We start from the raw sequence: 19,632 nt of genomic DNA, 5'->3' as shown, positions 1-19,632 counted from the left end.
TATGATATTTATTGTATTTATACAATAAATTATAATCTAGTCATAATTATTCTATTTATAGGTAACATAAGTGTCTACTATGATATAATATTACACTAATTTGTAGTTATTATAGGAACATATGCAGTAAGAATCCTCATATTGTCTTTCATCAAGTCTATACGTTTGGAAAGCTAGGAATATTAGGATTAAGTAGTGGTGTGATCTGAGTGAATACTTATCGACCGACACTTCATACAATTTATATATTTATTATTGTTAGTTTATCTATTTTTATTGTTATCAGAATTTTATACACTCAATAAAAATTATTTTTTTATAATAATTTAAATATCGTATATACTGTTAATTTGTATACCTGATAATGTTCTTAAATTAAAATTTGATAATAGGTCTAAGGTCAATTGTGAGTTGATTTTTGTTTCTAATACTCAAGGTTACAAGTAACAACACAATTTTCTGTGTTGTGCGTGGGCCAATGAGAGTAAAAAAATAGTACGCTGAAATCCTCCTATAAGAAATACAGTTACCTGTAATTGATGAACAGTTACACATTAAGATAAGACACGTTATTAATATTGTTAGACGTCCACTGTCTAATCATCATTACCTATAGTAATTTCAATTGGCATAATAATATGGCAAATTGATACACTTTAAATATCGCTGATAACCAACATTAATTTGTCCGGCAAAATATGTGTTGGATTTTAGGTTTTGTAGCATTATTTCAGTCTTTAGTAGTACGGCAGTCTAGTTAGTTATTTCTGCAGAAACTGGTGTTATTCAATTAATGTTATTATATACTTACGATGTCTTATAGCTTATGCATTTGGTTTTTTATTTCATATTATGAGTGAAATCGGTGAAACACTTTATCCTTCGAATTAAGACTTTAGACTGAATTTATTTTGAAGTATAAAAAAATTAATGTTTATGAAAATATACAAGCAATATTATTATGTCAATTATGTAACGGCGAAAAATGTATGGTATCTGGTACACTGAAGTTATAATTTCAGAATATACGCATAAAGGTAATACTTATATATACTATTTTATTATATATATATATATCAAGTAATATATAAATATAAACAACTTTAAATGATGTACAGTCGTATAGGTACGTCTAGTTTAAATGTTTAACTTTGTAATTTTTTATAATATTACTAACCAAATTAATTAGGTCGTCGATAAATTATATTAATTCTTTTTAATTTATTTAAGTATACATGTATTTTTTTATATCTATAATTTGTATTTTTAATTAAATTTGTTCTTCAAATAATAAAAAATAACCATTTAATGAATACTTACCAGATTTTTATTTTTAGAATAATTGATGTAACATTGTAACTTGTACTAAGATACATTATTTTAGAATGACTTGTAGTTGTACATTGTTAAAATTTATCGATTAACTCTTTCCCAACCATAAATATAAATTGTTAATTCAATGCATTACGATTACAGTATTTGATATTAATTATTTTGAAAATTAAGTTGTGTCTTTAATATATGTGATAGATATATATTTGAACTTATTAGGTATAGGTACTGATTTAATAAGTCAGATAAAAAAGTAGTGTAGGTATGTTATACATTAGGTGTACATATTAGTTAAAAACTTATTAAAGTGACCTTGGAATGCTCGAATTTATTGCTGCTTTTATAGCTTACAATAACAACAGTCTGCTGTTTCATTTGATTTATTTATTAATAATTCGTGCTAAATTTGTATTGTTGGCTCAAAACTCAACGTCCTACTACTTAATTTTTTTGTATTTAAAATTATAAAGTTGTGCTATTATTGATTTTTACAATAATTATATTATGGAACCAAAATCGCTAAAGATTACGGGATCGGGATAAATGACTCAGTGTCTACAAATGGCGAACTTAAATTAACAACTTAAAAATAAAAAAAATAGGAAATAATTTATAAAGAAATAAAATAATTTTGATCCAAGCAAATTAAAAAAAAAATACCAACCTAAAGTAATATATATAATAATATATATATATATATTATATATATATTTTAATATTTATAATATATAAAGTAATCAATATTTTATTAACAGAGGCAGGCTAAGTTTATTAATTTACTCGTTGTAATATATGTATTCTCAATCATAGCAATTATACAATAAAATTTAATTTAAATGCATCATTGAACCTTTCAGAATTTAGATTAAAATGTGCTGCTTTATACATTTTGCTACTAATGGATTCTATACATACTATCTAATAGGCACTTTGCATATTATTATTTAGAAATATGCCTCTGCTTATTAAAGTTATGGTTTTTAATTACCTTTTTTTTTTATCGAGGACCGGAGAAGGAACCATGTTGCCAGTACTTCTCCTCCGGAGTTTTTAATTGCCTACCTATTATATTATGAATACATCATACTATAAATAAACCTAACAATTTGATAATATTTTAGATGGTTGTAAAATGGATTTTTATTGCTGTCGTGCTGTACTTAGATTTGGTACACTGCGTAGCACAGGAGTTGGAAATAACTAAAGGCGTGATTAAAGGACAAATTTTGAAATCTCGAAATGGGCGGTCTTATTATTCTTATACCGGAATACCATATGCAAAACCACCAATCGGAGAACTTAGGTTTAAGGTATATAATTTATTCGTGTATATAATATTATATAATTATGGCCATCGTTCGACTGAACGAAACATTTTTCATACAATTATTGTTACACGATGTATTTTTCAATTTAGGCGCCAGTACCGGTGGAACCATGGAACGGCATATTGGACGCTACGAAAGAATCAAATATATGTATTCAACAGGGAAGCACGGACGGTGAGGAAGACTGTTTGTATTTAAATGTATATTCTCCAAAAACGAATAAAAAATCGTTACCAGTCATGTTTTGGATTCACGGAGGAGGATTTACTTGGGGCCACAGTAGGTCTGGTCTATACGGGCCAGATTATCTTATGGACAAGGATGTGATATTGGTAACAATACACTATAGACTTGGTATATTCGGTTAGTATTTCAAACGTCTCGCAATACTGAATAAATATTGTATACCTACTCTACATGTTTCTCATGGTTTTTATATATTATTGTTAAACTAATATTAACTAAACGTCTCGTTATGATTGCCTAGGATTTCTGAGCGCCGAAGATGATGTGATACCCGGCAACTACGGAGTAAAAGATCAAGTAGCCGCATTACGTTGGGTGCAGGAAAACATAGTGCATTTTAACGGTGATCCTAATCGAGTGACAATTTCTGGTGGAAGTTCAGGAGGTGCTAGCACAGGATATCATATGTTATCGCCGATGAGTAAAGGTCTTTTTCATAAAGCCATACTTCAAAGTGGTGCACCGGTTTGCAAGTGGGCCGTTTTACCTCCTGGAATTCCTCGTAAACGCGCCCATGCAGTGGCAACTATTTCAGGGTGTAATTTCGATACATCCGAAGACATATTGCAATGTTTAAGACAAGTTCCAGCTCAATATTTGATAGATCTTCATACCAAATTATTCGTATGTTTTTCATTTCAACGTAAAGTTTTAAAAAAAAATTGTCTGATAAAACTCACTTGAGACGCTCTCCCTTAAGACGATTTCCTGCTTAATATACGCTCTTTTGAGCTGATATTAAGATAGCGTCTTATGCGAGTTTTACTGTAATAAGAAAAAAGTCAAATGAGATTGAATACTTTGAGTACAATTTACTTAATAAGATTTAAAAATAAATTAATGTGTCGATAAACCTATAGCTCATGTAACGTAACAATGTATTTCCACTTGGTTTAAATGTGGAAACCTACATAAATAATGTTTTTGGATTTTTGGAATCATAAAACATTGTTATTGGTTTAATTTGAAAGTGGTAGACAAAGTACGAACCGGTAATTTTCTTAAAATGAATGTAATATTTATGTACATATAAAAACATTAAGAACAATTTTGAAGAAATATGAGCGGTTATTATAGACTAATTTAAGTATTTTTTATTTTTTATCTGATAAAAAAATTCTATTTAGACTTGGATTGTTTATCCTTTCGTTTTATTCAATCCTGTGGTTGAGAACTGTAATACTGGTCAAGAAGCATTTCTTTGTCATCATCCAATATATGACTTTCATCAAGAGTCGTTCGTACCAGCTATTGTTGGCTTAAATTCAGCCGAAGGAGGTTTGTTTGTTGCTGGTGAGTTAAACAATAACTACGAATCATACTTATTAAATACTTGAATGGAAAATCATTTAAATATATTTTCAATAACTGCCGATTTTAAATAAAAATACATTCAAAAAGTATTTAATTTCAAATATTTTCAAATTCTTAAACGTATTTTTTTACATTTACTGACTTATGATGGATTTTTTCTTTTTAGTCCGTGTATTGATAGATAAAACAATTTCTTGTAATCAAATAGTACAATAGAATTAATACAGTGTATTGAATTAATTTATGATTAATGTAATATATAAAATACAGTTCAGTAGTATTAATAAAAAAAAAAATAAAATAATACCTATACTTACCTAAATATAATTGTATTTCCGCAGCTATGTACAACAATACGTCATTAATACATCCAGAACTTCGTACGGATTTTAATCGTTTAATATCAATAATGATGAATTATAATTATTATACAGAACCTGAAAACATTGACGAAATTGGAGAAAAAGTGGTTAAAAAGTATTTCCCATCTGGAGGTATAGATGATCATTCGCATATTAACGCTGTTAAAGTAGGTACAATAATCAATAATTATATTCAAAACCTTAAATTAATTTATTACCATTCTACATAATCGATGTATAACTGTATTTCAGATGTTCACCGATTCATGTTTTACAGAATGTGTTATTGATATGGCATATAAATTGTCATCTCCCGTGTATAGTTATTTTTATAACTATCAAAATGAATTTTCTTATAATAAAGCGTTTGGCTCATGTGAGAGACCCTTAGGAGTCACCCATGGCGATGAACTAAATAGTATTTTCAAAATGAATAGCTTAAATCCAAACGATTTAAACGAAAAAGATCTCGAAGTTTCGAAATTAGTTATTAATATTTGGTATAAATTCGTTACATCTGAGTAAGTACATTTATTTGAATTGTTTTTTTAATTTTTTACTCGACATTTTAAATCTAAAATTAATCATTATTAATTATACAGTAGGTACATATTACATACAATACAAATATTAATGTGTACAACGTACCTATCTACTTATGAATTACTATTAAATTTATTTAGTACCGGTTCACATTGTGTTCAAATTCTGATGATTAATACATTAATTAGTTTAACATAACCGAAGATGTATGCCTTGTATTGTTTTAGTCAACTTACAACTATATTTTATATTTTACAGTATTCCTACCATCGATGGATTAGAAAATGGTTTACCTTGGCCTGAATTTACAAACACAAACCAATCGATGATCCTATTCAATTCAAGTCATCCCAGTCTTATTCAAAATCCATGTATGGATGCCTATGCATTTTGGAAAAAACTTACATAATTCTATAAACAATGCCTGTTTCCGACAATAATCAAAACAATAAAACAATTGAATATTTTAAAAATCAACCGATTAGAAATTTTTTTACAGTACAATTTTTTTATGGTGTCTACCTAATTGGCTAAATGAAAAAATTTGGTATTTTAATTTAAAGTACATACATTGAATATGTTTTTATGTATTTGTTGAAAATGTCACGTAAATCAATGGAGTATTTGTGGTTATTCAAGAAAATAATATTTGATATCTTTAAGAAATTAATTAAATATTTTTTTATCAAATTATATAAATATATATTGTCCATAGGTGTTAGATATGTTTATTTTTTAAATCTAAAATGTTAATTTAACAACCTATTACATATTTACATTATGTAATGAACAATGAGTAAGTGTGATACCTGTGAAGGAAAAATAATATCATTCACAGAATGAAGAATACTTCAAAAAATTAGATTGTGTAAAAGTAAATTTGTTTTGAAAATGTCAAATACCTAATAGTGATCGTTGGTATATTTTGTGCCTAGAAATTATCAAAAACTTTTTTTAAAGAAAAATGGTCAAAGTTAAATTTGAGACTTTAGGTAATAATTGTTGACATTCCAATGCAGAGCTACTCTAATTATATTATTGTTTTAATTTATTTTATTGAATGTTTATAATCTATAAATGAATTGACTAACTCTGATTTTTGTTTATACTTATAATAGCTAATAACACCTTGTTATAGGACTTAAATAAAAATAAAAAGTAAAATAAACCGTTTTCCTGAGAATAATTTTTTGATTGTACCTACTCCATTGTTTCTTTTTTTATTACTTTTAAATTTTTAATAATGATACACCACTATCCTATAAAACAACCTGAATTTAGTAAATATTTAAAAAAAAACTCTCCTCATACAGGAGCACAGGGTGATACATTTGTATTAAATATCTACTGCAAAAGTTTACAATGTAGTATTGTAACCAGTTATTTTAAGTATATCTACTAAGATTATGCCGATTAGGTTTGGTGAAAAAGTTTTTTCTAGCAAGTATATCTATGATTTTATTATTTTAGTAGCCATACAGAATTTATATTAATGTCTATTTTTTTTTTTTTTTTTTTATTGGGTAACCCGCGGCAACATAGGCCATTGGGTGTGGGGAGGACACTGTAGGTTTTATATTGGGTAGGTTTGGTAGGTTTTATATTGGGTAGGTTGGTACACGTGTGTGTTGTGTTTGGCAGAATTTCTAATGGGGCACCCGTAGGTTTCTGCCGTGCCCCGGGGTGGGGGGATGGCGGCACTTGTTCTCCGGACACCGTGACTTGCACGGAGAAAAATGCCGCCCAGTGGTCGAGGATCGAACTCGGACCGGCTGTGCCGAATCCGTCGCGTTAGACCACTCGGCCACCTCGTCCCCCCAATATTAATGTCTAATTATGCGTATAATAGTATTTATTATTTAATAATGCTTCGCGTTCATAGTTTTGTTACTACTTACTTGGATCTTGAAATAACAAGAGAACTACATCAACACATTGTATATTATTTGCTCGTAATCGACAACTGTTGACCTTGTTTGAAGTATATGTTTACATAATAATACGTAATCTACATACTATAATTACAAAGATTAGATTATTAGAATTTTTTTTTAGTCTTCACAACATGCATTAATAGGTACCTTAGTAGTTATAAGTTATGAGTACATTGTACATGCATATTAATATTATAATAATATGCAATGTATAGGAAAAATATTTAGGATATATTTTTTCATTGACACTATTATACCTTTAACCTTTACCTACTATTGCATTTTAACTAATAGTACTTGCATAACTCATTTTGGCATTCCCCTATACATATTTAATAATAACGAGTACATTTTTTTTTAAAAATTCAAGTGACTACAAAAAAAAACTATAACAATAGTTTAAATTAAATTAATTTTTATTACATTTCAAATAATATATAGAAATTATATGACATAATTTCGCGTTGCGTATACTATTGAGAAACATAATTATGTAACATTAACGTTAAAAAGTCTACATCAACTAACATTCTAAAAACGTACGTCTTGTAGACTTGTATTGTATCACTATAAGTCATATAACTCATAACGTATAAGTGTTTGAATAATAATCATGGTTAAATATATTATTTTGTTGTTATCTTATTTAATGGATGTCTAAGTAACTACCTACCTACCTCGATATATAAAAAAAACATATTATCATCTATTAAAATAAGTAGGTACCTAATTATTATTATTATACATTAAAAATTGAATTAGATATAGTTTATTCAAAGTACATAATTTGTCTATAATATACTGATCAGCCAGAGAACACGCTACGGATCGACGAAAATCGGTTCTTCTGCGAACCCCCACACGGCACCCTGTCATAGATGAATCGGGAAGTTTGACGCAGGGGGGAATGTATGGAATCTGCGTGTCCTCTCGCTGAACAGAGTATAGTTAAACAATATTAATTATATAATGGTTATTTTTATGAATATTAGGCATACATCGGTATATTTGATAAATCATCACTCAAAATGGGAATAAACAAAAACTTTTTTTCTCAAAAATTTGATTAAAATTGTGTAACTAGTCATATCATTATACGCAGTGGACTATAATGTATTTCTCAAGGACGGGGACATTAAATCAGGTAAAATTATATTTTTACTTAAAAAATAATTACATGGTGACTAAAAATAATCACACGCTACACTTGGTTTTATAATATTTTTAGAAAGTTAAAGAAATAGTATGTTTTTTAATGATTCAACCTTTTATTTTCATCAAAATGGTTTTTTTGTTTAAATTAATTATAAAAAAAAATAATATTTATTGCCTTTTGTAGATGCTTACGTAATAAATAATTTATTATATTTTATACCTATTTGAAATTATCATTAATACAAAATAATGATACCTTATCAAATGGTTTAATGAAACAATTACCTACCTATACAAATTTATATTAAAAATAAATATACAACTATAATGATTATAAAATTATAACTTATAGCCTATAGGCCGATATTTAAATTGGAAAAGCAAGAAGACACTACAGTATTTAAATTGGCCAGTGCATTGAAAGTGCATACAAACTTACTATCTATAAACTAACTTTTTTAAAACTAATGTTTCTTACCATAATCGACAAGTATTTTAAACCTCTTTATCAACCATAGACATAATAATATAATATGGAATGTATGGCCTGCTGGCTGCTATAGATTTCCAAGTGCCAACATTGTTAGAAAGAGATTGTAAATACCTGTAAATATGGGTGGGGGATAACAAGCTGAAGCCTCCCCCCTTGCCCGTATTATGATTATTATTTTGTTGTTTATATTATATTTATCAAGTCTCAACTATAGTAAACTAGTAATCAACGGTGTGTACATACATAATACATTATAGATATACCTACGGCTAACCGGATTAGCTATAGCCAACATAAATAAAAAAGAACAATTGACAGAAGTTGAAGTTATACAAAAATTTTCAAATAGTTCACCTAAAGGTCTGAAATTATTAGACTAGACAAAATAAACATAAAATTGTACTTTATTGTACTATACTATATTTATGATAAAAAGTTTTGTTCAAATATATTTGTATGTATATCTTATGTTTCATTTTTCTATCAGTTAGAAGTACTAAAAACTGTAGAAGCTCCTACGTTATTTTTTAAACTTTATCTTGTGATTTGTGACAAATTACTTGATTACAAATTAATTATCCCCCCCCCCCCCATTGAAAAATTCTGCGTACGACACTAAAGTGGCCTAAAGTGTATTGTGTAGGTATACTGTATTTTTCTAAAAATGTTGTTACCTATCTTGGTTGTTGAACTTCTATACTCTCACTCTTATACTATTGATGCGTATAGAAGGTTTTAATGTTGTATACTATTTTTTCGAAAAATGTTGGCCCCCGGAATATCTCTGTTATCAGTACCTACATTTGATTATTTGAAGGTATAACGGAGGTATAATGGTGTAATTTGATCCATTTATTTATAGTTCTATGTTATCAATTCTGAATTTATTGAAATTGGTTAATATCTTATTTTATATCCTCTTAAATCCTTGGGGAATAATTATTTTCAAAGTACAACAAAATTATAAATATATTTGAATATTCAATGGGATTATTATTATTATTATTTATTATAAAGGTGCGAGAAAAGCTGGTGTACGCCGTGATAATATTATTTTTGAGTTCAGCATTTTGCCAAGTGGAGGTAAAAATTACCAAAGGAATTTTAAAAGGTCGAGTTTTGAAATCTAGAAATGAACGGACTTATTACTCGTTTACTGGTATACCGTATGCAAAACCACCCGTTGGAGAACTTCGATTTGAGGTGGGTACCTACTCAATCTGCATAAGTAGTTGTCAGTCCGTTAATCGTTATAATTGTATACAATATCACGGTACCAATATTATGTTATATCGTAGGCTCCAGCACCAGCCGATCCATGGGATGGTACGTTAGATGCCACTAAGCATTCGAACGCATGTGTCCAAAAATATGAAACTAATAGCAGTGAAGATTGCCTGTACTTGAATGTCTACACGCCAAGTACTGATGGCAATTTTCCCGTTATGTTTTGGATTCACGGAGGGGCGTTTTATTTGGGACACAGTAGTCCGGATATATTTGGTCCTGATTATTTTATGGATTCAGACGTAGTCTTGGTCTCGGCTAATTTTAGATTAGGCGTATTAGGTGAGTTGTGTATAATTTTACATTGAGTTGGTTGATTACATTCGTTTCTCAGTACCTATACCTGTTTATATTAAACAAATATGTAGCTGGTATGGTGTCAGAACTTATTTTAATATTATTATTATTAAAACTATATAATGGTACTAATGTACTTACTATATTCTATACATTTATTCGCTATAGGTTTTTTGAGTACCGAAGACGATGTTATACCCGGAAACTATGGAATGAAAGATCAAGTTGCGGCATTGCGGTGGGTCCAAGAAAACATTGTTAAATTTGGCGGTGATCCCGGAAAAGTGACGATTTTTGGCGGAAGCTCTGGTGGAGCTAGTACCGGTTATCACATGTTATCGCCAATGAGTAAAGGTCTATTCCACAAAGCCATCCTCCAAAGTGGTACTCCGTTATGCCGTTGGAGTACATATCTACCTGGCGTAGCGCGCGATCGAAGTCAAATCATTTCACGTATAGCTGGATGCGTTGGAAACTCGTCTTCTAAAAATATATTGAAATGTCTCAAGACATTACCGGAAAGTTTTTTCAGTGACGTTTATGATAAACTTCGGGTAAGATAATATTATGTTTGGTTCTTCATAGATTAAAAATAAAACCATTTGTACATTAATAATTATATATTATTAATAAACACCTACCGGTTTTGTTTCGTAAATATTACTGGATTCTTAGTAATTATCTTTTCCTCCAAATAATATAATAATATAATAATATAGGAATGGCACTCGTATCCTACTGTATTGTTTTCGCCGGTAGTGGAGCAGTGTGACACGGGCCAAGAATCGTTTCTTTGTCGTCATCAGTTGAATGAGTTCAAGCAAGAGTCATTCGTCCCGGCCATTATCGGACTAAACTCAGCTGAAGGCGGTATGATTGTTTCTTGTAAGTTGGTGCCTCGAAATTTAATATTTCCCCACAATCCCTGAGCAATAACCGTACCCCCTCTGAAATTTCAAGGACTGGTGTAAAAAAAAATTGTCAATTAATAAATATGCGACATTTGTTTGATCTACGATCCGACCTAAAAGTACCTATATGTATTTTAGCTTTGTACAACGACACGTCTCTTCGATATCCAGAATTTTATACGGATTTTAATCGTTTGCTATCGATCATACTGTCACATCAGCATTTCACACTAGATTTGAGCGAAATTGGTGAAAAAGTACTCGGGAAATATTTTCCATCTGGAAAAATCGGAGATCATTCGCATTTGAAAACTGTCGAAGTATTTTATATACAAGTTTATTTACATACATGCGACTATACGATTTTTTATGTTGGTTTCTTATCGAATAGGTTTTTTTAATAAAATGTATCGGTGTTTTAGATGATTACCGATGGTCGTTATCTTCACGGCATATTGGACATGGCTCTTAAATTGGTGTCACCGGTGTATTTTTATTTATACGACTACCAAAACGAATTTTCATTTAACACTTTATATGGTAAATGTAATAAAAAATTAGGAATCACGCACGGTGACGAGTTGACCAGTCTGTTCAAATCAGACACCATAAATCCTAAAAAAATTAATTCAAGAGATACGGGTGTTTCGAAGCTTATGGTTGATGTTTGGACGAAATTCGCAACAGCAGAGTTAGTATGAAAACTGTTATTATAGATAATAATATACACCTACTTACTAAAATCAACTACTACTAAGGAAATATAGGAGGTCTATTTGCTAAACTTTGAACGTAATTCAATTGTGTTGTTATATTATATTCTTATTCAGTTTATAGGTATGTCAGCTACAATTTTGTTCCAAACCTTATAATTATATTTCAGAATTATTCAGTTAAATATAAAAATGTAATATTTCTGGGTTTAGTTTAAAAATGATATAGTTAATTAGGATGTAATTGATATAATATAGTATATAGCATAATTGGACTTTATGAACATGTTATTATTAATTATATAAAACTAAAAGTGTGTTTAAGGGGATTCGATACCGTGATTTTCTGTTTTTGTCTAACACACGCGCGACATAGTGTTTTAGACGTGTTTTTTTGCCAACCATTCCAATTGATCTAATGAAGCGATAAGAATTCTGAAAATAGATTTAAATTTATCGTCAAGTCTACTTGAAATTGACTTTCCCACATTTTTGATAATATCCCCCAAATTCCTAAAAATGTCATATCAAAAAAGAGTATTTAAAAATTGTTGTATTTCAATTTTCTGAGAAGTTAAAATCAAAAATGTGGGGAAGTCTATTTCAAGTAGACTTAACGACAAATTCAAATCTGTTTTAGAATTCTTATCGCTTCATTAGATAAATTGGTATGTTTGGAAAAAAGCACGTCTAAAATACTATGTCGCGCGTGTGTTAGACAAAAACAGAAAATCATGGTATCGAATCCCCTTAATACATAACGATAATTATGATTAATACTACTCTAACTGATTTATTAACAATAATTTTGCAGATGCATATCGTGATAGAAATTTTTAAGATGAAAATCTATTATTAAATGTGTTTCAATATAAAATACTATGTAACTTTGAATACATTATATAAATATAGAGTTGTCTATACTTACATAATGAGAACAATATTTGCAGATCACCTACTATTGATGGGACAGTGAATGGTCCATCATGGCCAACGTTTAACTCACAAAGACAATCAATACTTCACATAAATTCAGATCATCCAGATATTATACAAAATCCGTTTGAAGAAAAGTATACTTTTTGGAATAATTTGCCTCTTCTTTCTAATTTCAAGAATGTAATTTCTCAAAATAGATTTCCACCAGACCATATGAAAAATGAGTTGTAAATTGTAATTACCTTGAATTTAGTGCAGCTTTATGATAAATAAATATATTATATGTATTTTATAATTTTGTAAAATGTACCATCAATTTTGTTTGCAAATAATTATAATATGTTTTTAATTTTAATTAATTAATTTGTTTTCCACAAAAAAAAATGTGTTTTTATACTATTTATATTAATTATTTACACTTAACTTTATTTATTTGAGAATAATATGTGATTTGATTTCTGTGCACAATTTTTTTGTTAACAATAATAATAAAAATTAAATCTACTTTCATTTCGATTAATAAATCAGTGAAAAAAATTATCTTGTTAACATTTTATATTTTTATTGTTTAATTATTAAAATATTAAAATAATTAATTTCCATTTTTTTTCAATTTCTTTATTATTATTCGAATAAATACAATGTTTAGGCCAATTATCATTTATTTTGATCGAATGGTTTCTAGGTAGGAAGTCAACAATAGTTATTATCCTTTCAATTGTTTTTTTGAACTTCCTCTTTGATTAGTGATTTGCACTACTAATATTTTCATTATTCATAATTTCAGAATAACTATTCAATAATAATAATAGCATAGCCGAAATGCAGACAACAAAAATAAGAAACACCTAGGTCAAACTGCAAATCATGAATAATAATTAAGATACTATTATAATTAACCGTTTCACAGGGCAAATATGTTTGACATTGTCATCTTAAAATGTATATTTTATACTTATATATAAACTATATATATCATTGCAAACACTTTGCAGTAGACGATTATAGACACTTATTGTGTCTATATAATCTTCTCTACGTCTTACGTATTAATTTTTTACTTAGTATCTGGAGTAGTTTTTCTATAAGGTAAAATTTTTTATTCCTTGTTTTGTATAAGTCAAAGTTTTTTATTATTTAGTTTATATTGTATGCCTAAATAATAAAATAGCTTAAGACTAACTTTTGACTTTTTTACATGTACAGCCATACGCAAGTATTTTTCTAAAATAAAAATAATATAGTATATTACATTTTTTTATTTAATATTTCCAAGACAATGTATAACTTTTTAGTATAATATATTTTTTACAATATAACTATAGTAAATAGCTAAAATAATATTGAAATGGTTTATGTATAGTTCTAGTATTTTAATTTTATGAATTCAAGATTTTATCAAAAATTTATTATGAAAGTAACAATAATTTATCTTTATTTTGCAGCTTTCTTAGATTTTGTATTTTGTATTATTTTTATATCAATTAATAATTACAATGAAAAGAATTGGTATTCTTTTGCTGCTGGTCGGACTCACATATGGTACGGACAATATTTTGAATTTAAGACAAGGAAAGATAAACGGTAGTATTATTAACTCAAGAAATGGACGGGAATTTAGTGCATTCCAGGGAATTCCCTATGCCAAATCACCGATTGGAGACCTTAGATTACAGGTATTTAAAGCAAAAATCTATGTTATACAGTTTAAAATTTGTTTCGAGTTTACTTGGTAGGTATTAATGATGAGTGTGATTTTTTTTTTAGGATCCGGTAGAAGCCGATTCATGGGATGGTATATTGGATGCGACTCAGGAAAAACCAATGTGCATTCAAAAGAATTTGTTCATGTATGAATCATATAATGTACTTTTAGGTGACGAGGACTGTTTGTATATGAATGTATACACCCCTAAGGTAATTGGCTCAATTGAAAAAAAAAAAATAATTTTCATAATACTGCTAAGGTAGTATTAATGAGATATTCTGGAAAAATAATAAAAATTCGATTATTTATTAACTATTTTTATCATAGTCAAGCATAAGCAAAAATATTATTTTATAATAATTTATTAAAAAGAAGACAAAATGTAATATGTTAAAATATAATTTATTTTTATTATTATATTTTATAGATCGATAAAAAAGTTCAAAAGGACTTGCTACCAGTTATGGTTTGGATCCCAGGTGGAGGTTTTAGCTCTGGACACGGAGGCCTGAGTTTATATGGTCCTCACTATTTGCTAGACAAGGATGTTGTTGTTGCTTCATTCAACTATAGAGTTGGACCTCTAGGTAAATTATTAAAACACTTTAAGGTTAGATGACTTATATTAGTTAGGTGCATTAGCTACATCTATTATTATGAGTTATGGCTTATGTCTGATATTAAGAATAGTAATGAAACTATTATATTGTTGTTTTTACTTTTTAGGTTTTTTGAGTACCGAAGACGATATTTTACCGGGAAATTATGGCATGAAAGATCAAGTTTTAGCACTGAAATGGGTCAAAAGTAATATTGAAAAGTTCGGCGGAGATCCGAATAAAGTAACAATATTTGGTGAGAGTGCTGGAGGAGTCAGTGTTGGCTTACATTTATTATCACCACTGAGCAAAGGTAAACACATAATTTGGTTACATATTTGCAATTTAATATGGGTAAGTAGGTACTATAGCTACTGTTTATAATATATTTTTAGGATTATTTCATAAAGCAATACTGGAAAGTGGGACTCCCTTGTGCCGATGGGGTGTATCTCCACCAGGATTGGCTAAACGTAGAGCCTTATCACTGTCTACTATTTCTGGATGTCCTGAAGACTCAAAACAATTGGCTAAATGTCTGAGGAATATGCCCGCAGAGTTATTAGTGGATCTTCTCTACAACTTATTTGTAAGTAACCATAATATTTTTTTTTGTATGTAAAAATATAAACACTTATTCATTATTTTGATTTTAAACAATAGGACAAATTAAAGAATATAATCTTAAAATGTTTCTATATTTAAAGTAGGTAATACTATAATCATACAATATGCAAAATGTAATCTATTGTTTTAGCTGTTATATTATTTAGTTAACTATTGTCTATTACGTATATAAATATTGAAATATAAATGTATTATGTGCGTAATGTTTATACTTTATACTAATACGTGATGTTCTTATAGGAATGGAAAGTGTTCCCGGCAATCACCTTCATGCCTGTTGTTGAAAACTGTGAAAATAAAACAGGGTTTTTATGTAAATATCCATTGCTTGACTTTAAACAAGAATCTAATGTTCCAATTTTAATGGGCATGAATTCCGGAGAAGGTGGTCTTTTTGCTGCTCGTGAGTTATTATTTTTTATATAAATATTTTAAATAATAAAATATCAACAGTATTTTTAAATTATTATTCACACTCCATGTAAAAAAAATGCATATGAATTTTTTTTATTATTATTTTTTTTAAATAAGTATTATACAATCTGTATCAGTTGACAGTAAACATTTGTAAGATTACGAATAAAAAGTATTATTTTGGAAATGGCCGAAAAAATAATGAAAATATATATATATACCTACCTAATATGTTTCGATATAATTTAAATGAAATTTTTTTTTAATAGGAGTCTATAACAAGAATTGTGAAGTTGACCTCGAATTAAAGAATAATTTTGATCACTATATTTCATCTTTACTTATTTATAAATACACGACAAAGATGTCCGATCTTCCCATAATTAGTAAAAAGATATACAATCGTTACTATACTAAAGGAAATATGGACGATCCTTTAGACACTGTTAAGGTTGGTAGACCGTATTATGTTACAATATTATATTATATTTAAATCAGCAAAATGTATTAAATTAAATTTTAGTTTTATTATACTAATGTTATAGACATTATACTCAATGTAATGTTTTTTTTTTTCAGATGGTTAGCGGCGGAATCTTTCTAGAAGGAATATTTGATATGGCAATCAAACTATCATCACCGGTTCATTATTACGTTTATGATCATACAAATAAAATATCATTTAATTCATATTTCGGGCCTTGTCCCACTAAATTAGGAGTAACACATGGTGACGAAATGATAAGTCTATTTTTTACCAACGGAAGTGATGAATTAAAAGGAGAGGATCTCAATGTATCTAAACTTATGATCGAAATATGGACTAATTTCGCTACCACTGAGTATGATTGTTGTTGTTGATAATTAACATTAGTAAAAACTATTTTTTTTTAATGATATTTAGCAAAGTTACGATTGATGGAACGGACAATGGAAAAGAATGGCCGTTGATGGATTCCAAAAGTATGAAATATCTGCTGATCAGTTCAAGTAAACCCGTCATATCCAAGAAGCCATTCATGAAAGAGTACGAATTTTGGAAAGGTTTACCATTATTATCTGCATTTAAAAAGTCTGTGGAGGTTTTAAAAACTGAAATTTGATTTAAAAACAATCATACATAATCAATTTATATTATATATATACAAAAAATATTGATTTTAATACAATGTGTATAAAATCATAAAAATGTGACAACTTAATGTTTATTCTATGGGGTAAAAATGTAAAAAAAATCCAATTGCCGGGTATGAAATTGTACATAAAAATTATAATTTAAGATAATCTGAATTATGAACCTAATATATGTATGTACCTATCATTTGGTCCATTATAAGGATAGATGATGAGCAATTAATTAAATCATGCTGAGACAATACAAATGTTTGAAAGATTTATTAATAAATGTTATATATTTAATGTAATTTATTTCAGTTGAACACCATTATAATTAATTATTAAATACATACTTTTTAGCGTATTTTATCTATTTACCTATCCTAATTATGATTTTGAGCACAATTCGTACAAGTACTTATCTTTTACTTGGTGTTTAGTAATTAAATTAAATCTTATCTTAGCGTATTACTGAAGCGATTATCACACGACTGTAGCTTACGCAATTTAGCGATATATTTATATTTACTTATTGCGTTTTAGTCATGGTCAATTTTAAGCAATTTATTTAAAAAATAAGCAAATGATTCAAATTTTCTTACCTTAATTTAGTCAGACAAACTAACTATAAAAAAATGTATATTATCAACTTAATTGGTTTTGTATTATTTTTACTGTATAAATATACTTGTACATATTTTAATATTTTCAAATATTAAGCAGTTATGTATTTATTTTTTTTGTATTTTGGGCCATATAATTTAAAAATATTGTCTTTAAACCATACCCGGAAAACCTAGGATTTTATAAAACACATACCTATACAGACGCTATGAAAATCGAAAAAAAATCAAGACTCTTATTATTAATTTATTTCTCAAAAAAAAGAATCCATATTATATTGACTGAAATCCATTAAAATGTCAGGGGTGGCTAACATATTTAATATCAACGTGGGGCTTCAATCACACATCGCTAAAAAGCTGAGTGTTTTGGGTGGATAAGCTCCTCCCTTGTTTCCGCGTGTGATACTATATTGAGCACCTTTACGAAATCCTAGGACCACATTAATATTTTCATTATTTCTAATTATAGAATAACTATTCAACAATAATATAATAATCAATTATACAATTATAAAAATATCCTGCATTCATTGATGAGCAACATGAATTCCATCCCGGTAAATCAACCATCCGTAGTATAGGTATAGCGTTGTTTTTAAAACATATATTACTGACAGCTTTAAAAAGGATTTTCGAGTAGACCTCGTCACTATTTACTACTTACCGATTTCAGGCACTACACTGCCAGGCACGAGTCACTAATATATAAACTAAAACGCTTGAATGTTGTATCCCTCTAATCGTATGTATCAGAAATGAAACAATGTGTCTCTATCGGTTTCGGTGTGCCAATTTTTTTGCATTTTTTGATTCTTTAGAGTTAAATTATACTCTTACGTACACATCACGCGGGGTCTACGATTTACCGCACGTAGATTGCCCACCTCATAATATACTGTTCGCATACTCACAAAAGCCTCGCAATAGCAACGCATTGCCTTGTCACTTGTCAGCTAGTTGGTTTAATGGTTTATACCACAAAAACCTTTCAAAAAAGTATCTATATCATTTTTACCGTTGAAGCATAATATGAGCAGTACTCAACGCCTTCTATAGTCTATAACGATTGTAAGAAATATTTTTGATAATGCCCTACTTCCTAAGCAATACATTTGACTAACCGAACTTACACATTATCATAAACATATCGCAAGAAATTATGGGTCACAATATATATCTATTCTAATTAATGGACTTTATGATCGAAAAAATAACATTTTATATTATATGTTTTAAATTTTATAAGATTCCGAGAAATAAAAATTCCAGAATATGTTTTAACTTTTAACAATTATATCTAAATATTTGATTTATTTACTATATATTTTAGGTAATGTGAACCAAATATAAAGATTAACATATCACTGTAACTATTTCTGAAACTATTATTATCATTTTTGTAATGCCTGGTCATTATTAGTTTTTTTTGAAAAATCTAAAACTTTTATAACTACTATAGCTACATGCCTACATAGACTGTAAACTAGGAAGTATAAATAAAAGTATTGATAATAAGGAATAAGGCTCATAGTCATATTATAGTCATCTGAATTATGGATACACATATACACATACAATTGTTAGCATATATAAAACACATACAATTTTAAATTAGTTAGTTCCGGGACAACAACTATACAAACTCCGGATGACCATACTATTCGTAAGTCCTTTGTTATTTTGCATTT

At 28.3% G+C, this 19,632-nt stretch overlaps 2 protein-coding genes across 2 annotated transcripts; both read left to right on the top strand.

Annotated features, from left to right (window-relative positions):
- Positions 1-10: 10 nt before the first annotated feature.
- LOC132950538 (esterase FE4-like) lies at positions 11-5,846 on the top strand. The gene is made up of 8 exons (XM_061022043.1): positions 11-1,037; positions 2,454-2,642; positions 2,750-3,023; positions 3,148-3,530; positions 4,034-4,199; positions 4,562-4,749; positions 4,835-5,103; positions 5,384-5,846. The coding sequence occupies exons 2-8, from the start codon at positions 2,454-2,456 to the stop codon at positions 5,532-5,534; spliced, it is 1,620 nt and encodes a 539-aa protein (XP_060878026.1). The 5' UTR covers positions 11-1,037; the 3' UTR covers positions 5,535-5,846.
- A 2,125-nt stretch (positions 5,847-7,971) lies between these two features.
- Positions 7,972-17,670, top strand: LOC132950700 (uncharacterized). The gene is made up of 18 exons (XM_061022239.1): positions 7,972-8,203; positions 9,725-9,910; positions 10,006-10,276; positions 10,460-10,845; positions 11,011-11,176; positions 11,341-11,522; positions 11,625-11,893; positions 12,866-13,081; positions 14,061-14,070; positions 14,309-14,530; positions 14,622-14,771; positions 14,990-15,149; positions 15,289-15,474; positions 15,557-15,750; positions 16,029-16,191; positions 16,472-16,653; positions 16,782-17,044; positions 17,107-17,670. Exons 1-18 carry the CDS (start codon positions 8,171-8,173, stop codon positions 17,303-17,305), a joined length of 3,438 nt encoding a protein of 1,145 aa, XP_060878222.1. The 5' UTR covers positions 7,972-8,170; the 3' UTR covers positions 17,306-17,670.
- Positions 17,671-19,632: the final 1,962 nt, after the last annotated feature.

This window comes from Metopolophium dirhodum, chromosome 8 (genome assembly GCF_019925205.1).
Source record: "Metopolophium dirhodum isolate CAU chromosome 8, ASM1992520v1, whole genome shotgun sequence".
In the NCBI taxonomy this organism is placed as follows: Eukaryota; Metazoa; Arthropoda; class Insecta; order Hemiptera; family Aphididae; genus Metopolophium; species Metopolophium dirhodum.
The sequence above is the reverse complement of the archived record's forward strand: the minus strand, read 5'-3'. Positions and strand labels throughout refer to the sequence as shown.